The 23,570-nt window shown below is 31.7% G+C and overlaps 2 protein-coding genes and 1 long non-coding RNA gene across 6 annotated transcripts in view; 1 reads left to right on the top strand and 2 right to left on the bottom strand.

Moving 5' to 3' along the window:
- LOC145048858 (uncharacterized) overlaps positions 1-1,317 on the bottom strand; it is a 12,925-nt gene extending 11,608 nt beyond the window's left edge. Inside the window, exon 1 of the long non-coding RNA XR_013683068.1 lies at positions 922-1,317. This is a non-coding gene — a long non-coding RNA (uncharacterized LOC145048858). The remainder of the gene's footprint in view (positions 1-921) is intronic.
- Positions 1,318-3,853: 2,536 nt separating this feature from the next.
- Positions 3,854-5,110, bottom strand: LOC145004057 (imidazole glycerol phosphate synthase hisHF, chloroplastic-like). Its single transcript, XM_078962960.1, has 5 exons — positions 5,071-5,110; positions 4,374-4,486; positions 4,236-4,330; positions 4,091-4,156; positions 3,854-3,995 (listed from the first exon to the last, which is right to left on the bottom strand). The coding sequence occupies exons 1-5, from the start codon at positions 5,108-5,110 to the stop codon at positions 3,854-3,856; spliced, it is 456 nt and encodes a 151-aa protein (XP_078819086.1).
- Positions 5,111-18,492: 13,382 nt separating this feature from the next.
- Positions 18,493-22,525, top strand: LOC145029940 (phospholipase D alpha 1). 4 transcript variants are annotated; one of them, XM_078978396.1, is made up of 5 exons: positions 18,493-18,637; positions 18,796-18,857; positions 19,288-19,388; positions 19,539-21,435; positions 21,840-22,525. In XM_078978396.1, exons 3-5 carry the CDS (start codon positions 19,296-19,298, stop codon positions 22,271-22,273), a joined length of 2,424 nt encoding a protein of 807 aa, XP_078834522.1. In that variant the 5' UTR covers positions 18,493-18,637; positions 18,796-18,857; positions 19,288-19,295; the 3' UTR covers positions 22,274-22,525. The 4 variants fall into 4 exon arrangements, with proteins under 4 accessions (XP_078834522.1, XP_078834512.1, XP_078834527.1 ...); XM_078978386.1 differs by having other exon boundaries at positions 18,796-18,865; XM_078978401.1 differs by having other exon boundaries at positions 18,547-18,691.
- Positions 22,526-23,570: the final 1,045 nt, after the last annotated feature.

Genomic DNA, 23,570 nt, shown 5'->3' with positions numbered 1-23,570 from the left:
GTTTTACCTCATCTTCTTCACCTTCTACTTTAACATCTACCTCCACCACATCAATGTCATTAAATTCTTCTTCAAGTTTAACATCTTTAGATACAAAATGTAAGAATAAATTTAAAAACTTAGAAATATAACAAGCAATCTGAAAAAAGTGTGTAATAAAAATTTTAATATAATATTGAAACACGTGGGGAACTATAGATGAGAAGGTGTGTCAAGCTTTGCCCTCTTCATACCAAAATTTAATCATTAATCTAATCCTCTACAACATGGAAGAATAGAAAAAAAAATTGAGAAATATAAGTTTTACACTTTTGTAAAACACAACAAGCAATGAGAAAAAAGTATGTAATCAGTTTCAAAAGGAGAATATGAAACACAACACACATTAACAAAAAAAAGTGTGTGATCAGTAGCCTAATCCCCTCCAATCGGGAAGAACAACGAAAAAACATATAACTTGATTTTTTTTTATCAAACTGTTTAAAATATAATTTGCAAACAAAGATTAAGTTCAAGAATCGATTATAAAACACAACAAACAATCATATTAAGCCACATATTAAAAAACCAAGAATGAGAGAGCATAAAAAAAATTGTAATCACTATACTATAAGATATATGTCTCAATTTTCGATTTCATAGTATACATTTCTTAGAAATTGATTTCTAATTTCTCTGATATTTAGCTTCATATTGTTTCAAGATTTGATTTCCACATGTCTCAAAAATTGATTAAGCGAAATAAAATAAAATTTAAAAAAAAAAAAAAAAAAAAAAAAAAAAAAAAAAAAAAAAAAAAACTAGGAAATATAAGTTCTATACTTGCTACAACAGATGACACAACTTCGAAAATTGAGAATGGATTAAGACAAAAAAAAAAATTAAGAAGTTATTATCAATTTAAGAGCATACGGAAAATACCTTGAAGAAGCTATTAGCGGTTCATTGGTTCAACAATGACGATACACTTATACACCGAAGCTTCAGTGCTTCACGTCTTCACTTGTATCAATCAACAATGGTGGATTGGTGGTTCAACGATGGTGATTCAGACTTTGTCAAATACAAGTGAGATCAAGCAAGAACTAACAAGGGATTGGAAAGTTAGGGTTGATTGCGATCGAAGAAAGGTTACCTAGATCCATCAAGATTGCTGACAAGGTAGAGCAGGAATCCTTTAATACAATTGATTGATCATGGTCTACAATTAACACAACCATCAATACGAGTATGGGGAAGGGAAAATGTCAATTGAGTTTCCGACGCATGTTCGATTTTCAAAGGACCTAATGGAAACCTTTTTTAGTATCTTCTTTACTGAAAATGATTGAAATGATTATGTAAACTAAGGGCATGTTGGGAAGAGCTTTTGAATATCTTTATTGACTTTTTGGAAAAATCTGAAATTCCTAGCTTTTGAAAAAGTTAGTTTTTTTGTCTAAAAAATTAGTGTTTACCAAAAAAAATTTAACTTATTGGCTTTTTGAAAAATCAATAAGTTAATAAGTTGTTATAGCACTCTCAAACACCCATATTATATAAGATTAGAATATTATAAAGTTGAGTGATTATAACAACACCAAAAATATTGACTTTTTTTTTTTTTTTTGAAATGGCGAGAATTTATATAAAAGTTAAAAGGACCCACAATTACCAAGCAACTAAAATTCAAACAAAATTACAAGGTATCAAATACAGTTAAATGAGCAAAATACGAAATACATCAATCTACCCATCTACTGACATATGTCTTACTTCTATAATTACACAAAACATATGATAGTGAAATAACGATATCAGCTATGATGATGGTGGAAGAACCCACATTATTGAATACCTTGCAATTCCTCGCCTTCCATATACATCAAAGTAAACAGTAGAAGATTGTCGTATTTAACTTGCGTTTCCTTGGACAATTCCCCTTCTTTGCAGGGAAATCAAGATACTCAAACACCTCATCACAGTCACAATTCCACGCCATTTAAATATCCACCATCTAACCACTAAAGTAGATGGAAAGTTAATAAGCACATGAGCCTATGTACATAATATACTACCCGCTAAACTTTTAGAATTCCGCATCCCATCCATATCCTATATTGATTCGTTAAAGGAAACACTTGCACAACAGAACAAAAGGAACACACAAATCTCAAAATGCATCGATCCAAACGTGATAGGGACACATATTAAAACGATAAAACATGTTAAATTAAATATCACATTTGTTTGTATAGTCTTTATTTGGTGAACTCTTTATAATTAATTATTCCGGAGTCAAAATTAGAAAATGACCAAAGTAGGAATGTTCTTTTTCTTTAAATATGGTATGATTTATGGTTTTTTATGCCTACTTGGTAGATAATGCACTTTTCTTATGCTCCATTATTCGTGATTATTGACATATTATTTACGTGTTCATTTTTTCAAATATATTAATTAGTTGGCGGCTTTTATTGAAAAAATAAATTTAATGATATAATAGATTATTCATAAACTAAATATAAACTAGTGAAGAATTTCCGCTTTGCGGGGTAAGATATGCCAAAAAAGTGGTTAGCTAACATATTTAATCGGATTTGTTTTAACGTTTGCTTTGCAGGGTTGGATATACCAAAGAAGTGGGTAGATAATACATTTAATCGGATTTATTTTAACGTTTCATTTTCTTTCTGATGGATGTATCTATGTTTCTAAGTTTCATGATTTGTTCCTTTGTACATAACAAGCTTGAGAATTTGATTAGAAAATATCAATACTTGTGTATGGATAGCAAACAACACGGCCAAACCCAAATTATTAAAAGTTATATGGACACAAACACTTCTTTTCAGAATGTTGTGGGCATTCTTCGAATTATTGGAAACAAACAAAGAAAAAGGATTAATAATTCTTACCGTAAAGTTATTACAACTTCAACCATATATAAAGCATAAACTGGATTATTTGTTTGAATCTTGTTAGATAAAATATTTAGAGTTTGTTTTTCCAATTATACCCTTTGATGTTCCATGATCTTTCTTTCAATAGGAGTTATGTTTGTACAAACTTCTTTATTTTTTTTCTTTTTGAATGACAATATTATTTAAAATCTAATCTACCGAGTTATATTTTAAATATACCTGATAGTTAAGCATTGAATGAAAGAGAGTCCTCAATGTTTTCTTTTAAATTATCATTTTTGAAAATCTAAAAAAAAACAATTCAAAGATTTTAAAAAAATATTAAGATTGAATGAGAACTCCTAAAAGGCTACCTTAAAAAATGCTAGACCTCATAATACATATTCTATTTGCCAAAAACTACAACATAGTATTTACTAAAAAAGGACTTATATGTAATTATTAACAATAGCAACATACTTACTTTTAACGAAATAACAACAAAATATACTTAATAAAAATGAAGTTAGATGTATTTACAAAAAATAGTAGCATACTAACATTGTTGCCCTCTTTTACGAAAAATAATAGCATCCTGAACATTATTGCTTTTTTTTACCACTTGGCCCATCCCTTTCAGGTAGATTGTATACAACTTAATAAATGGTTTGTTTCTGATGACAAACACAAAACGAAAAAAGAAAAATAGAATAAAACTTGATTTTTGTAAATTAACCCTGAAGCATCTTACCTAATATATGCATAAAATAAGTATAATAATTTTAGAAAGAAAAAAATATATTTTCAGAAACAACACAATTTCATAGTTGCAGTGGATGAAACTCACTCTTTATTTTCTTCAGACGGTTGTGTTGTATAAAACCAAGGTCAGAGGTATAATTGGTATTTGGTTATATATATTAAAAAAAACATACCGGTATAGCATGATAAGAATGAACAAAATATACATGTCAGTTTGCAATATCATCTAAAATAAGTGATTTTTTTTTAATTTGCAAAGCATTCCGGCCAATACGAGGCACTCTACAACCATTCACATAATCAAAACGTCCAACCACCACAGGAATCAAACCAAGACCTCTTACTGAGACGCTAAACATTGATTTAGTTAACAAAAATTATTTTAAGTTACAAGTTACAACTACTCACCTGGCCCATTTTCTTCACTTGACTCAAAAAGTAGCTACAAACCAAGATAAATGCCTAAAAATGGACGATCATTCTCTATGTAATTGCAAAGTGCTTCAGCCATCCTAAAACAACCAAAATGAAATTTCATTTTTGTTTGTTAATGGATGAAAAAACATTGTAAATGTGATGTGTAAAACTTACTTGTTGTTGTTTAAGAAGTCCATCATTACAGAAAATGCTCCAACCCTAGGAACAATAAGGCGCTTTGCATTCACAATGTCTTCCGGTGTTTCAACCTAGACTAGATATATTATGGAGTTGTTAAGTGTTCATATTCACCATTGCAGAAAGAAGATCAAAAGAACTTACATCTTTGATATCGAGACTCAGATACCAGATTGCATTTCTAATACTTTTAACATTATCAACACCATAATTAAGTAGAGTCATGGCTACACATGCAAGTTAAAAAATAGTATTAAAAATGGATTGATATGTAAAATATAGAGAGAAAGTGTACTAAAAATAAATCACATAAAGTTATGGTTTTCTGATATACTCGATTTGACGAATTTCTTTTCTAATCGCTAAAACTCAGAAGAGTCAAGGACTGAGGAGCAAGGGAAAAGCCCTATTTAACCCCACTTAATCGGTTCTCACTGGAAAAAAAAGCATAAATAGAGAGACGATGATGAACAAATTGGAAATCAAAAGGAGTAGACAACAATGGAATAAGAAGACGATGATGAACAAATTTAGAGGTTTTGACAGGAGAAAAAGAAGAAATGACAATAGAGAGGATCCTTTGTGGAAGAAGGAGGGTACACTAACCTTGGTAAACTAATCAACCAGTCAGTCGATTATTACACGCATACCCTTCCCTGTTCCTAAAGGTATATTCCTGAATCTGAATAAAATCAATATAAAAATTGACCTAATTGAGAGGATAAAGGCGGTGGCAGGTGACAAACAACGGGAGTGGAGAAAGTGGAAGCAGGTGTCGATAGAGGTAAGGTGTCTAATACTCATGACTTACAGAATGGGTGAAAGGAGATTGAAGCGATGAGCTTCTTCATCGTTTATGATGTTCGCTAGCTATTAAGATACGGCACCACCAATCCTAATATGATTGGGTTACAAAGTCGGTGACATCAACAAAACGCCATGTTAGTGGCAGATGGAAGAAGATTAAGACACGTTGTGTAGCAAGCGGTGGAAGACATTAATAATAGTAGGTTAAAAAATCAACCAATGGCATTGTTAATAAATAAAACAAAAAAACAAAAATTTCAGCCAATCAGATGGAGGTACTGTTCACAAGGGTACCTTGGAATTAATATATATATATATATATATATATATATATATATATATATATATATATATATATATATATATATATATACTTATAAAACTAGCATTTTTTCTTGAATCTCATGCATTTGAAACACCTATTTTTTCTTTCTTTCACCACGTTCATTTGAAACTCCCATGACTTTTCAATTTCTTAATAATAATAATTACAATTTGGTAATTAGGTTAAATAAATATCAAATCTAAAGTGTAATCATATATAAACTAAATTTCAATATTAAAATAATATCTTTACTTCTACTTATAAAATTATGTTTTTTAACTTTTAACATATTATACTTAATTTATTAGTTTTAACATAATGGTGGATGTAAACCATTATCATTTTAAAAGTATAATTTTTGAACAATTTGTATAAAATACTTAAATTATTAATTAAAATATAACATTATAGGCTCAACTTAAATATAAATTTCATTTAACTTAAACAACCCAAAGATTATTTTATAATTTGATAAATTGTAGTATCTTTCTAATAATGATTGTAAGTTGATTACTATGGTTAAATAAATATCAAACGTAAAGTATAATCATAAATTGACTAAATTTCAATTTTAAAATAATATCTTTAGTTCTATTTATAAAGTTATGTCTTTACATTTTAACATATTATACTTAATTTATTACATTTAAAATGTTGTTACATGTAAACCATTATCAGTTTAAAGCTACAATTTTTGAACAGTTTGGACAAAATACTAATTTTGTTAATTTAAATATAACATTACAGTGTTAACTTAAATAAAAATTTCAGTTCCATTAAAAAAACCAAATAATATTTTGTAAATAGTTAAAAGTGATAAATGCAAAAACTAAATTGTAATATCAGTTTAACTAAAATATTTCCTAAATATATTTTTATAATCATTAAAAAATTTCAAATAAGTAGCTTAAAAGAACTTATAATAACAATAGTTAAAAATAACTCTATATAAATGACTATATTGTTACCTTTAAAATCAAAAAATAATGTTTGACGTTTTAAATAATTATAATGATAGAAATTAAAACATTAAGCAAATAAATTTTAAAAAATTAGTTAACAATAATAGCAACTATAAATAATATTAAATCATATATATAATATTTAATTTTATTGATGTGTAACTCGCGAGTAGAAGTCATTCAAACGATTGAGATTATGACATTATAATAGATGTATATATTATCATATAATTCAGAATAATCAATATATTATATCACATTAATATACGAATTATTATATCAAATTTAACAACAATGTTAGTGTTATATATATATATATATATATATATATATATATATATATATATATATATATATATACTAGCTGTTTACCCGCGCAAAGCGGCGGGCAAAAAATAGTTCGTTTCGACAATTAATTTCTTTTCGATGAAGAATGATTATTTTCGATTCAAACATTAGTTTGTTTTAGGAAACATGTCATATTAAAGATATAGAAAATTCATGAAATGACCAAATTATAGGGTGTTGAGTATTTATTTGGATGAAAAAAAGATCTGCTCAAAATCTTGGAAGAGAAGATTTATAGGAGTTTGTTTAAATTTTAGTATTATTTTATTAGTGATTAGTTGTACAATTAGCTTAATGATTTGGACGTCTTAAAAAAATATTATTATTTTATTCAATCTATTTTTAGAAATAGTGGGATTTGTTTTATAAGATAGTAAAGATATATATATATATATATATATATATATATATATATATATATATATATATATATATATATATATATATTTGTAAAGACTTCAACTATATAGGTGTTTATGCGCATTACAATGTCAACTCAAATATAAATTTCAGTTCCATTTAAAAAACTAAAGAATATTTTGTAAATAGTTAAAAGTGATAAATTGTAGTGATAAAGCAAAACTAAATTGTAATCTCAATTTAACTAAAATATTTCTTAAATATATTTTTATAATCGTTAAAAGTTTTCAAATAAGAAGCTTAAAATAACTCATAATAACAATAGTTAAAAACTAATCTAAATAAATGATTATATTGTTAGTTTAAAAAAAAAAAAACAATGTTTGATGTTTTAAATAATTATAATGATAGAAATTAAAACATTAAGCAAATAAATTTTAAAAAATTAATTAACAATAAAAACAACTATAAATAACATCAAATCATATATTATATTTAATTTTATTCATGTGTAACTCGCGGGTAGAAGTCATTCAAACGATTGAAAGTATAAAGTTATAATCAATGTATATATTATCATATAATCAAAATAATCAATATATTATATCAATCTAGTATATACAGATTATTATATCGAATTTAACAACAACGTTATTGTTATATTAAAAAAACATATATTTGTAAAGATTTCAACTATATAGGTGTTTCTGCGCAACGCGGGGGCATTCGCCTAGTGTGTGTGTGTGTGTGTGTGTGTGTGTGTATATATATATATATATATATATATATATATATATTAAGGGTTTAGATCATTCTTGGTCAGTTAACTTTTAGTTTTGTACTCATTTGGTCACTTAACTCCTTTTATGTTTTCAAAGGTAATCAAACTTTTGATTTTGTGTCAATTTAGTCACTTAACTTTTCGTTTGATCACTTAACTTTTAGATTTGTGTTCATTTAGTCACCTAACTTTTAAAATTGTGCTTATTTAGTCACCAAATTTTTGAAAAAAATTTAAAAGTTTAGTGACTAAATGAGCACAATTTTAAAAGTTAGGTGATTAAATGTGACCAAACCAAAAGTTAAGTGACTAAATGAGCACAAAGCGAAAAGTTTGATGACCTTTTAAAACTTAAAATTAGTTAAGTGACCAAATGAGCACAAAACCAAAAGTTAAATGACCAAAAATAACCTAAACCCATATATTAACTACAAATTAGCAATCCCAATAGTTAGTTTCTTAAAAAGCATTTATAACTATTTATTGGTATTATAGAATCAAAAAGCTTCTTTGGTTAACCTTTGAATTATTGATTATTTTTATTTGTTAATAATAATGGTAGACCCAAGGTTCTAAAAAGCTCGCCATGGCTCCAAGGCTTGTAGTTATCATCGAGCTTTGACAAATTGCCGTCTTAGGTCATATATGTATATAAAAATGAATAATAGTAGAAAATACATAAAAAATTATTAATTATATACAAAATTTCCGCCTTAAGTCATGCCAAGTCACGACTTACATTATTTAGAACCTTGGGTATACCTCCTATGCCAAGGGTGTGGTGCTAACGTGACATTGGCTTGCAGTGGTGCATACCACCCCCTTTGTGTATGGTTGGTGTTTGACGTGTCTAAGACTACTCTCATTTACAACTATAACCAACCCAACTATTTATAAAACTATTAATGTCACTCTCTTCCATCTATACAACCCAACTAAACACAAAATTTTACTCTCATTAGCAACTTAGACCAACCTAAACATTAATATTAGAAAATAATAAAAAAAATACATCATTATTAGTCTCTATTTGTAGAGAAAAATAAATTATCATGAAAGACCCCAACTTTCGTATTTATGAAAGATCCAAACTTTCATACTATTTCAAAAGATTTCTTAAGTTACTTCCTCAAAACATGCTACATGAATATTTATAAAACAATATTTTATATTGATAAAGTGATTACAAAGGATTGGATACAAATCGACTATGTTTTATTACATTTCATGTCTACCCAGGAATCTACTATTCATATACATACCTGAACATTAAAAATACAGAGAAATACAATTAACTATTCTAAATCTTTCAGCAGTATAAAGCTATATTGGAATACTCATCACCTGCAATTGTTAAATATTAAGAGGAATAAGCGATAACGCTTAGTGAATTCAATAAATAGATACAATATAATCTTATGCCTTACATATACCAAAATCACAGAAGCAGAAGGGAACAAGAAGATATATGTGAAATCATATGGCAAGCGTTCATATCAATCAAAGATTTTATTTACAGATATACTTTTGAATGAGACATAATGATTTCAATACTTGATATGCATCAATAAAGCTTTGGCCCAAATGGCACAGAAGACATATAATTTCTGATTAACATTTTGGTAGATTTCAGGCTTATAGCCCTGTCTAACCATTTACCAATACCATAGAATAGAGTTCATTCTCTTACAATGTCATGCTCTACATGGTCAGAGGCTACATATCATTCCTATCAAACCTTATGCTAATGCCATAGAATAGAAGTCATTCTCTTACGGAGACATGCTCTACATGGCCAGAGGCTACGTACCAGTACCAATGTGAATCTAAGTCCTTTCACTGATCACATGGTCAAAGGTATTATATTTTCTATAAACATAGCGAATAAAATAACACGGGCAAATAACTCAGAATAACAACACTAAGAAGCACATAACACATATAACACATAACATACAATTGTTCCTATATATTGAACTCACCTTAAGTTAACCGAGGGTTAAAATAGTAATTTGGACAACATTTCGGCTTTAAATATGACTTTCTATGTTGAAAACCGGGAGCTTAATTGAAAACCGGGCTCTGCGAATGTAGGGCTTCAAAACCGAAAAGATAAAATTTTCGGGCTTCTCGGGGGGTCTCGGACGTGTTTCGGGTGCTAAAATTGATACCAAGGAGAGATAGAGAAAAAGACAAGATATATTTAAGTGTTAATATTCTTTGATTAAACCGAAAACAAGGTTGAATTTGAACTTCAAATGAAGAAATCGAAGATGGTAGTGTTGATAAGCATTTATTTGAATTTTGATTTGTGATGTACCTCAAATTAAACCTCAAAAACCGTAGGTGAAGAAATCGAAATCAAAATCTACTCGTCGCATGTTGATCATCCAGTGACGGCGGTTGTGGTTTTCCTAGGGGTGACAATTAATGACACGGCATAACAAAAATACACGACACGAAATCAAACTAGGATGAATCTGAAATCTGAATTCGTGTTTGTGTCAAGCTTAAAAAACACGATGTCATGTTCGTGTTCAAATTTCGTCACGAAATTGACATGATTTAGCATTTGTTTGTTGTGTTTTCGGGTTTCTCGTGTTATGTATGATTAAACATTACTTAAGTAAATTAATTGGTATTTTATGTTATCATTGTCGTGTTATGTTGCATTTATCGTTTTTCAATTAGTTCATTTTGCATATTAGTTAAAAAAACACAACATCGGGCTGTGTTTGTGTTACATAAAACCTTGTTATGTTGTGTTGTCTCAGACAAAAACATGACACGATTATCCAATTTACCACCCCTAGGTTTTCCGATGGTAATGAAATGAGATTTCGAACACGATTGTCCATGGCGGTGGTGATGAAACATGATTTTGAACAAGATGACTCTATACACAGGATTTTGCCCACATTCACATGATGACCTCACAATAGATTAATCCACCACCGACTTCAATGGCGTGCTTCACCAAAAAGGATTGTCGGTGGTGATGCTTTATGGAACGATGGAAGGTTCAATGGAGCGGGAAAAATTGAGTAGCACGAAGCTTGAATCTTGATTTTAGGTTATAAGTATTTATTGATTTTGATTTTTTTTAATTTATATTATAATTATAATAATAAGTAATAATTATAAAATTTATAGTAAAGGCGATATGATAATTTTCCATTTGAAAGGAAACACAACAAGAAAATATCATAAAAAATTTCTGAATAAATAAAAGAGTTAGAAATACAACAATAATACAAAAAATGCATTTATTTAAGCATGCTATAGTCTATATTGCATTTTTTGGGGGTGTTTCTTTGCCTGTCTAAATAAACATAACTAGGGAAAAACCCCGATTTGTGGGGTTGAAAATGCCAAATAATTGGAAAAGCTCTCGATGTAGCCATGTATATGCAAAAGAAATATACAACAATTAATCAGTCATGAGACCAATAAAACCTGATTTCTGACATAGGAAATAAGTCATAATTTCATATAAAATGTTTAAGAAGAAACTCAGATTATTGAGATTGTTAATTGGTCTCCTACTTCGTCCAAAAGAAATATACACCAATTGGGCTGATTATACAACCTAAAAATGATATGTACCCCCCCCCCCCCCCCCCCCCCCCCGCGGTTTATTGCTATTATCCATCTATGGTCTAGGTTAAATGTCATAGTAAACCAAAATGTCCATTATGGGTGCTTTCATGAATGGTTTATCAGGCTAAGTCATTCCAAATTATTATTTCTTATCAATCAGAGGAACATGGCAACAATGGCTGTTCAAAAGCCTCTTTAAGTGGCTTTGATTATTGCTTGCACATTGTTATTGATATCAATTAGGCTAATAGAAAGCGTTAACATGAATTTAGATCACTGAAAAAAAAAACCCGCATCTTTTGTGAACCAAGTAAAAAAACACTCATATACATACAATATGTCGTGGCAGGCTAGCAACTATAGAACCATTTGAATAAAGGTTTCAAATATAAAACTTAAATAATGGCTCCAAAATTAAATAATACGTGAAGTTAATTAGAAAACATTATGACAAACTTTTAAAAACAAATATTATAATTTCCGAACGGTTAAAATAAAGAGATTATGTCATGATATACTTTAAATTGATAACACATAAGGTGAATGTTAGTGGCTTCAAAGATTAAAATAACACTATAATAACCACTTAATATAAAATGTAGGTAAAGAGTAGGTGACAAAGTTATGATTACCTGTACAATTGCAATAGTTGAAGCAAAATCTAAAAAATGATGTTAAAATAATATGTTAAATAATTGTTTCTTAGCATACCAAATCAAGAAAATGATACTTATAATCATAAATTAATTACTAACCAGAAGAAAGGCACGGATTTTACTACTAAAGATGAAAAGCGGGCTTCCAATACCCTTCAAGACTATTGGTCCAACAACCAAGTGTTTGACAGTTGTAGTGTATCATAATAAGACTACCATATAAAATATCACAATTAGTCTTCCTTATTTAATATGCTCAAACTTATTTAAAAGAATAGATTATGAAATGCCTGGGTGAATGCGCTCATAAGGACTGAATTTGAAACCTTGATATGTTAAAATGTGAAACAAATTGGTTTCATAGTATTCTAACAAAAACATTTAATATTGAAGTGTTACATATATATAGTAATGTTGTAAAATGTATATATTTTCATATACTTTTGAATAAAGAGCCTCTGTCTCAAACTGGAAAAGTTTAAGATCCAATGGTAATAGTCAAAATTAACATAAATTCTCCAATACATCATACAAAAAGCTATATAGAAGGATTTGGATGCGGTATATTTATCACAACCCCAAACCGAAACGGCGGAAACGTTCGGTGGTGGAGGATGTCATGTACAATATCACAACAATTGTATCATAGTAATCAAAGTAAACACAACCATTACATTGAAATAAAGATATTTACATATGTTTGATACATAGTTTGTATACATCAAAAGTATAACAAAATATAAAAACATGATTCTATACGCTCCGTCTTCTCAAAGGCTTGCGGGAGTACTTGTCTACTGATTTCCTAAGAATACAAGCGATTTTGAAAGAGTATCAACATTAAGCTGGTGAGTTCATAAAAATGCTTTTTTAATGAAAACCTGTCATTAAATCTGTAAAAAATGTTTGTATACTTCCCAAGAAAATCCAATATTTTCTAACATATATGTTTGATACTATGTTCTGTAGTAGTGTGTATTGTGGTTACCACGAGCTGTATTGTATGTCGTTGTTTTGAATGAAAACCCTTTGTATGAAAACTCTGGTTATCACCATTAATGTATAGATTGTTCTGTTTGAAAACCCTGTTTACTACAAGTATGTATAGTAGTTTCATTACTTAAAATAAAACCACGTATTGTATCCCCTTGAATCCTCCAGTGTAATGTATAGTAGCTTTATTAATTAAAATAAAACTAATAAAGAATAAAATCTCGTAAACAAATGTTAGTTTATACTATTGGGAGTCATATAACCATGCTTGATATGAATGATGACATCTGCGACGTTCTTCAGGCGTCAGACGGTATGATATTTGTCACCCTAGACATGCCTGCCTAACTGTAGCTAGCAGTTTAGGTGTAAGATTGTCAGTTCTGAGTAGATCTATTCACAAATCTTAAGCTCTCCCTCCAGGAGACTCTGGTTACACTAAATGATAAGATTTATTCCGTACCCGGAGGATACAATTGAAGAGATGTCTCACAATCCTGTATTAACTAGTTTACGTGTAGTTTGTACTGTTCTCTTGTATTTGAATCCTTTTGTATACCTTGTAGAGTAATAATAATTATACTTAAATAATTATTTAGTATTGTACTCTCGAAATCCGAAAGTAGTATTATATAAGCTCTTGAATTTGTAAAACCGTATACTGACATCCCAAACTATACCTATTATAGTTCGCATGCATGTTATGTACTTGATTCATGTATTGATCTGAAAACTATGCAATTTTGGCTGTAAGTTAAAAACGTCCGTTATGCTCATTATGCTACAAAAGGGATAAAGTGTCTAAATATTTTATAAAATATGGAAATCTTTTGGTTGTATAAATTGTATAAGTTTTAAACCTATTGAAATTCTTTTGTATAAATTCACAAAATCATTTGTGTTTGGCTTGTATTCCCCCCACCCCTTGAAAACGTTAAAAATAGTAAAAGCATAGGAGTATGAACTCACTGATGGTTGCATGAAAGTGTCGGACCGTGAAACTGGAATGAGAACCCTCGAGTTGTTGAACGCGGATTTAACAGAATTCTAATAATAATTAAACACATATATGCATTTTATTAGTGAAACCATTAGTTATAGTGTTGGAAAACACTTGCTTTTGGTTAAGGAATGTTACCGAGACTGATGAAATGAATGGAGGGTTTTTGGTTTCCAAAGTGTTCACTGCTATAAAGTGTTCACGACCGTGAATGGTTCTTGGTGAGGATTTGAAGGGTTCACGGTCCTCGAATGGTTTGCGCCCGTGAACAGATTTCGACCCTTGAAGATTTGAAGATTTTAAGGGTTCACGGTCGTACACCCTTCAATAGAGGTTTGCTTATTCGGTGAAAAATGCGTTTTAGAGGCTGCACAACAACACCCAAAGTTGATTTTTGATAATTTTCGAAAGAAAATGAGGAAATCTTGAGTTTGCAGTTGGAAGTAACGAGAGAAGATAGATGAGTTTTCAGCCAAAAAAGTGTAAATGAGGGGTAAGAACACACACACACACACACACACACACACACATATATATATATATATATATATATATATATATATATATATAGAGAGAGAGAGAGAGAGAGAGAGGTTAGGTTCATGGTTGGTGGTGGGGTCCACCCAGTCGTGAATGGTTTACGATTGTGATCGGGTTCACGACCATACACACCAATCAGACCAGATTTCACTGATTTTCGAAGAAACTCGGGTTTTCGCGTGATTTTGGTTCCGATTCTTATATAAAATTTAATTATATAACTTAAAAGAATTTGACGGAACTAAATAAAAATTCAAATTTTATTTAGCGTAATCGGGCTAACGTTAACGGAAAAATGTTCGGGTTGCCACAATATTGCTCAGACCAATGTTAACAGATGAGAAAATTGTAGAAATAAAACCTAATAACTAATCCATGTGTATGCAAAATCAAACTACAAATTGATCCCCAAATATCTATAAATAATCCCCAAATCAAGAACAAATAAACAATTTTAAATAAAGATAAAAATAAATCCTTGAGCTGCAACATCCATTTTGCAAAGGCACTACCGACACACAATGGACTTTATTATGTTATTCTCATACAAAACTCATCAAACCTCTTTAAATTCATCTTGATTTTTGATTATTTTTATTGAATCTAACACATTTGCATTGCAAACAATCAATCAGCTGGTACTATTTAGGGTTTTCCAGCGATGTGTGATTTTCCGCCTAGAGACAATTAATTCTTTTGTGGTACCAAGAGTTTGAATTCCAACTCTTCTTGCTACCTCTTTCAACAACTTTTCATCCGGCACCTAGAACCTCTCCGTAAGTTTGGAAATGGACTTTTTTCAAAAAGTCATGAAACTGCGTTAGAAATATAAACAAATTTTCAGAAGAATAAAGAAATCTATAAAATCTCATATCACAAATGAGTAGGAGAAATACAACTTGCTTAAGAACAATAATAAAGATGCAAAATCACAAAATAGTATCAATGAAAATCAAATGAGTTTTGATATTGAGATAGAAATAAGATATATCTTCTATATTTGTCTGTCTGGAATCGCCTCCTTCCTTCCAAATACTCCTCATCTCTACTATAAACCAACCATCAAATAAAGTTAGGGTTTTTCTTATAGGGTGACAGACAAAATCAAATGAATGGAACTTTGGAAACATGAACAGGGCAAAGGAGCTACAACGAAAAAAAATCAAATAGAATAATAATCAAGTTAAAGACATACATAGACAAACGTTAAGTCGAGTCAACACCGATGAACACAACTGCGGCGATTTGTTTTCACTCGAGAGCCGATGATTCCAACAATAGTATTGGCGACTTTGTTTGTGGGTTTGTTCTAAAGCCTTCATCTCATATTGGAAGTGCGGGTGAGAGTTGTTGGTTCAACACCCGATCACCAGATAGAGGTAAGAGGTTGGTCTAGTTAGAGTGCATGTATGAGCGTCGGAAAAGGTAGGGTTTGGCGGGAGATGGAATAGGCAGAGGAAAACTGATGAAGCTAGTTTCTTGTAATCGACGGTGACACAAAAAAGAAAACTGGGAAGATCGATAAGAATAAAAGGAATGCGATGGGAAGGAAGGTGCATCAGCGACAACTCACCAGTCACAAAAGCTAAACTGTAAACACATGTACAACATAAACAGTGGAGAGAGATAATAGAATGGGTGAGAAGTAAAGCAGGAAGAGAACAATTGAGGAAGACGAACATTTGTTGAGAGAGAGAGGGCAGGAGCCTGATACTTTGAGCCTAATACTTTTGTGATCATCTAAAAAAATGGAGGTAGATGAAAGAAATATAAGTCGGCGGAAGCAACCGTATGTGACTGGGCGAGGGAGGCGGTGGAAGAGAGAGTGTGAGTGGAACTGTGAATTGGAATAATAAGGAGATAACACGTTTGCCAAATAAACAGTAGTATTGATTAGGGAATATGACTTATCAAGGTAATTAACTTTTCGGTATGTTCACATCTGGGTAACTATCTTTTTTTTGTACATATGTAGGTAACAAACTTTTTGGAAGTGTTCACATATGACCATTATGACCTGCTATAGCAGGTTAAATCCTAGATGTGAACTCTTTCAACAAGTTTGTTACCTTGATGTGTACAAAAAAAAAATAGTTACCCAAATATGAACAAAATGAAAATTAAAAATTAAATTACATGAATGGTCCCTGTGGTTTGGGGGAATTTGTGGTTTTGGTCCCTAATTTATTTTTTTAACTTAAATGGTCCTTACTATTTATTTTTGTTGCGCGTTTGGTCCCCGTCTTACCTAAAAATACTATTGTGCCCTTATTAATTAATTTTCTTATCTATGTATTTATTTTATACATATTTAAAAAAATTAATAGACCACACATATTTTTATCTCCTCGGATGATCTCTACTGTTTATTTTTAATTAATTTTTTTTTAACTTGGCTGATTCTTACTGTTTATTTTTGTTACGCGTTTGGTCTCTGTCTTATCTAAAAATACTATTTTTCCCTTATTAATTTTTTAAATTAATTTTCTTATTTATGTATTTATTTTTTATAAAACCTGAAATCACATTTGAGAAATTTAATTTGAGTCTTACCATTAACCATCTCATCTCTGATCCTCCCCATCTTCTATTTCTTTTCCATCTTTAGTAACATCAATGTCTTCACCGTCCTTCTTTTTTTGGTACTTCAATTCTGGAGAACCAACACCATAACCTACTGTCTCTTCATATTTAGTGGGTTGTGGTGTTGTTTCGACGGAGTTGAAGGATCGAAAAAAGAAGTAATGATGAAGACGTCGATATCACTAAAGATGAAAAATAAATAAAAGTTGAGAATGATGAAAGATGGGATGGTGAGGAGATACAGATATGTGAGGTCTACTAATTTTTCTTAAACATATAAAACATAAGTATATAAACAAGAAAATTAATTAAAAAAATTAATAAGGGCACAATAGTCTTTTTAGGTAAGACAGAGACCAAGTTCGTAACAAAATTAAATAGTATGGACCATCCGAGTTAAAAAATTAAATTAATTAAAAAATAAATAGTAGGGATCATCCGAGGAGATACAAATATGTGTGGTATATTAATTTTTATAAATATGTAAAAAATAAATATAGATAAGAAAATTAATTAAAAAAAAATAAATTAATAAGGGCACAATAGTATTTTTAGGTAAGATGGGGACCAAACGCGCAACAAAAATAAACAATAGGAATCATTTAAGTTTAAAAAGGTAACTTAGAGACCAAAACCACAAATTCCCCCAAACTATAAGGACCATTCATGTAATGTAATTTTTACTTTTCCTTTTGTTCATATTTGGGTAACTATTTTTTTTGTACACATCTAGGTAACAAACTTGTTGAAAACGTTCACATTTAGGATTTAACCTGCTATAGCAGGTCATAATGGTCATATGTGAACACTCCCAAAAAGTTTGTTACCTACATATGTACAAAAAAAAGATAGTTACCTAGATGTGAACATACCGAAAAGTTAATTACCTTGATAAGTCATATTCCCTATTGATTATCCACCAACAATATAAAAATGGATACACAACTAAAAAATAAAGTACAAAAGAAAAAAAAATCAAACAACCAACCAAAGTAAGAAACTTCTAAATTAATCTATATATAATACCATTGTTTTTAAAAATATCCGTTTCTATTTAATCTTTATTCTGAGAAACATCCTATCAAAATAAACTTTAAACATTGATTTAATTATCAAAAATTGATTTTTATATTAAATAGGCAAGTCATATATAGTTATCATAAACTAATCATATTGTTATCAAATAAACAATCGTTTAAATTATCCTTTGTACACGAGAGTCACAATGTGTAGGACGGATAATTGTCAGTTTGTCACATATGCCGCGTCACCATAAAATAATTGAAGTCTAATTTATAAAGCAGATTAGATTGCAGGGTGGGTATCATGACTCATGTTGGACTTGGGGGGCCTCTAATTAATCGATTGCCCGGTCACAATCTTTCACTGATTGCCGTCTCCATTCTCTCATTACATTTCTTCAGTATGTTTCGGACCATATCCTCTCAATTATCTTACCTGATTTCCGCAATTTTCTGTAATATAAATTTTCATGTAGATGATAAGAATTTTGATTTTCATATTTGAGCTAATGTATCACTTGTTATATGCTAATTTTGCTTTGAATCTCTGTTGATGCAGAGGCTTTTTGACGGCATTCAACTGTACCCAAGTTATTTCAGTTCAGGTTCTTCGTTTCGCAGATAAGCAGGTTTGAATCGCACGTACTAATTATATATATTCCGATTTGCAAAATTGTATCTCTTTACCATTACAAATTACGGTGAATTTTGTTGATGCGATATATGTTCAGATCTGAAACACTGTATCACTTGCCTTTTGAAAATTACATTGATGTAAATATAATCCGATTTGCAACACCGTATCACTCGATCTTTACAAACTACGGTGAATTTCGTTGATACGAGGGTTTTTGATTCGATTCGACTACTTTTAAGTTACGTCGGTTCATATTTGTGTAAACAAGTTATTTTCAAGTTACAGTCAGTTTTGTGGATAAGAAATTTTTGATTCGATTAAAATATATCCAACTTACTGTCAATCTCGTTGATTCTGAGCTTTTTTTTATTTGTGTAAAAAAGTTACTTAATCGTTTTGTAACGGATGCTGCAGGATACATAATGGCTCAGATACTGCTCCATGGCACTCTTCATGTGACAATCTACGAAGTTGATAAGCTTAATTCAAGTGGTGGCGGAAATATATTCAGAAAGGTATGCCTATACCTATACCCCATGTCTTTTCATTGAGAAGATCCAACTTCCAATTCCATTTTATCGATTAAACATTTGTTCCTTTTTTCAAAAAGGCAAAAAGTTTAGCAATTGACTTTTTGATCTCATTGGAGATGATTCTTATGGCAGTTGGTGGCTAACATTGAGGAGACTGTTGGATTTGGGAAAGGAACTGCCAAAATTTATGCAACAATCGATCTAGAAAAAGCAAGAGTTGGAAGGACTAGGAAGATTGAAAATGAGGTCGAGAACCCAAGGTGGTATGAGTCCTTCCACATTTACTGTGCTCATCTTGCTTCTGATGTTATATTCACTGTGAAAGATGATAATCCCATTGGTGCAACATTAATCGGAAGAGCTTATGTCCCTGTTCGAGATCTCTTAGGTGGGGAAGAACTAGACAGATGGGTTGAAATCCTGGATACTGACAAAAATCCCATAAGTGCGGGTTCCAAAATCCATGTGAAACTACAGTATTTCGAAGTCACTCAGGACCGAAATTGGAATGTCGGGGTCAAAAGCGGAAAATACCCCGGAGTCCCTTACACATTCTTCACTCAAAGACAAGGATGCCGTGTTTCTTTATACCAAGACGCCCATGTCCCCGACAATTTCATCCCCGAAATACCCCTCGCTGGCGGAAAAAATTACGAACCACACAGATGTTGGGAAGATGTGTTTGATGCCATCACAAATGCAAAACACTTCATTTACATCACCGGATGGTCTGTTTACACCGGGATTACTTTGATAAGAGATACAAGAAGGCAAAAAGCAGGAGGTGATGTCACACTTGGTGAGCTTCTAAAAACCAAAGCAAGTGAAGGTGTTCGTGTTCTTATGCTTGTTTGGGACGATAGAACTTCTGTAGATGTTTTCAAAAAAGACGGATTAATGGCGACCCACGATGAGGACACCGAAAACTACTTCCGGGGTTCTGATGTCCATTGTGTTTTATGCCCTCGGAATCCCGATGATGGTGGAAGCTTCATTCAAGACCTCCAAATCTCCACCATGTTCACTCACCACCAGAAAATTCTCGTGGTGGATTCCGCAATGCCGACTCCGGAATCACAAAGCCGGAGAGTCGTGAGCTTTGTTGGCGGAATCGATCTTTGCGACGGGCGATACGATTCCCCGTTCCATTCCCTTTTCCGAACTTTAGACACCGCCCACCATGACGATTTCCACCAACCTAACTACCCCGGTGCTTCGATAACAAAAGGTGGACCCCGCGAGCCGTGGCACGACATACATTCGCGACTCGAAGGACCGGTTGCGTGGGACGTGTTATTTAACTTCGAACAAAGGTGGAAAAAACAAGGCGGGAAGGACATTTTGGTAAATTTACGAGAATTGGACGAGATTACCCCTCCGTCACCGATCATGTTCCCGGATGACCAAGAGACGTGGAACGTTCAGGTTTTCCGGTCAATCGACGGTGGAGCCGCCTTCGGGTTCCCAGACACACCGGAAGAGGCGGCGAAAGCCGGTCTAGTCAGTGGAAAGGACAACATAATTGACCGAAGTATACAAGACGCGTATATTCACGCTATCCGAAGAGCCAAACGTTTCATCTATATAGAAAACCAGTATTTCCTAGGAAGCTCATACGGGTGGGAACCCGATGGCATTAAAGGAGAAGATGTTGGGGCTTTACATTTAATCCCGAAAGAACTTTCGTTGAAAATAACGACTAAAATTGAGGCAGGTGAAAAGTTTACGGTTTATGTTGTGGTCCCGATGTGGCCGGAAGGGATTCCGGAAAGTGCTTCGGTTCAAGCTATATTGGATTGGCAAAGGAGGACTATGGATATGATGTATAAAGATATTATTCAGACTCTTCAAGCTCAGGGGCGTGAAGAAGACCCGAGAGATTATCTTACGTTTTTTTGCCTTGGGAACCGTGAGATGAAACAGGAGGGTGAATATATACCCTCGGAATCGCCAGACCCGGATACGGATTACTTGAAAGCTCAGGAGGCTCGGAGGTTCATGATCTATGTTCATGCCAAAATGATGATCGGTATAATATCATAATAACTAAATCATTAATTCTAACTTCTTAGTTGTTTACCAATTAAAAATGACCATCTTTCCCTTGGACCACGGACCAAAGTCATGAAACATCAAAATGGCCTTGGACCACCTGACCATTTTAAATTAATTAACAAACGAGTAGTTAGATATTATGATTCAGGGACCAAAATCATTAAAGGACCAAAATTGCAAACCAAAACCCAAAAAATAATTTGACCTCTACCAAAAATGTGATAATACTATTATAATATATTTTTTTTTCTTCAATGGTCATTTAGAAAAGTTAACAGTTGAATAAGCAAAGCCAAAACAATCATGTAAACTGAGGGACCAAAAATGTAAGATCCAGTGTAATAACTTTCTTCTTGAATCTTCACTTGTGTGTTGCAGTGGATGACGAATACATTATCATTGGATCAGCAAACATAAACCAGCGATCCATGGATGGTGCTCGGGATACTGAGATAGCAATGGGGGCCTACCAGCCTTTCCATTTATCGACCCGCGAACCCGCAAGGGGTCAGATTTATGGGTTCCGTATGGCTTTATGGTACGAACACATGGGGATGCTTGATGAAAGCTTCCAGAACCCAGAAAGCATAAACTGTGTGAAAAAGGTTAATCAGATTGCTGAGAAATATTGGGATTTGTTTGCAAGTGAGAATCTTGAACAGGATTTGCCAGGTCATTTGTTGCGATACCCGATTGGGGTTGATAGTAAAGGTAATGTTACGGAATTGCCAGGGACGGAGTTTTTTCCTGATACTAAGGCTCGTGTTCTTGGTGCCAAATCTGATTACCTTCCTCCAATTCTTACAGCCTGAGAATTTTATGGTTGGTATATAATAATAATAATAATATAATAAGGTATGTTTGCTTTGGATGTGGTTAAATGAGGGAAGACTTGGGTTTTCTAGTGGTTTGTATTGTCTTTTACTTGTTTTCCCTAACTATGACTTTTAGTTGATGCAACTTCTAATAATTTTGTGATTCCTGTTATATATGTATAATGTATGTTAAGTGAGATATGTATGCTTGTATCTATAAAAGGAATCTCATAACTTATATGTTTTTCATACGTACATATTATAACATAAATCCCAATAGGGCCCCAAACTATCGGTTGAACCTTGCAAACACTCATGTGATGGACTGATGGGTATGTGGATTGATCAAGTGAGTATGACTAAATCATCATGTTATGTTTATGGATTGTGATGATTATATTATGTCTAATCCTGTGTAACTTATCAAACTTCATAGATTAATGTACTATTATGACACGGGACACGAGTGATAAGAATGTTTACGAACATGAGGAGTTGATGGTTAGTGTAAGATTTGGAAGGTGATATTTAATTGGAATATCATGCTTGGTGTAAGATTAGCAAGATGATATTTAATTGGAACATCCCTCGTACTTAATTTTAAACAAAAGGGTTTTGTTTTGAAATTTTGAAAAGGTTATGGGACCTCTGCTTAATATTTTATCTATAATTTAACCGATATTTTAAATTAACCATAAGTAAGATGTTGCATTGCCACCGACATAATGTCATCAACAAAAAGGTATATGCCAATGCACCTTTTATTGAATCTCATGAGAAATGTCTCTTCAAAATCAAAGAGAAAATATATAGGCAACGATTTTATCCATGACGTAACACAATTTCCATATAGAATGACTATGTGTTGGCCAACTGGAGTCCGAGCGTAGACCTACAATAGCCCTCATATTACCCTAAAACATGTCTAGCTTCTTGAGTCCTCCGTATAGTCTCTTGAGGAATGCTATCATATGTCTTTCACTAAGCGGGGATGGCTCAAAGAATTTAGAGGTTCTAAAACTAGTTCTTTTATCACAAAGCTAAGCTTCAACTTGTCTTTAAATCCCAAGAAATATATATATATATATATATATATATATATATATATATATATATATATATATATATATATATATATATATATATATATATATATATATATAAAACACAATAAGCTTTAAATTTTGGGGCCCTTTAGAATTGGGGGCCCTAAACCCTTGCTTAGTTTTTCAAAGGGTAAAATCGGCCCTGTCACTAAACCAATGAATACCATCGGCAAATCCTTAATTCTTTC

The sequence above is a fragment of the Lactuca saligna genome, chromosome 1 (assembly GCF_052625555.1).
Source record: "Lactuca saligna cultivar CGN05327 chromosome 1, ASM5262555v1, whole genome shotgun sequence".
Taxonomy (NCBI): Eukaryota; Viridiplantae; Streptophyta; class Magnoliopsida; order Asterales; family Asteraceae; genus Lactuca; species Lactuca saligna.
This window is presented reverse-complemented; position numbering and strand designations above follow the sequence as displayed.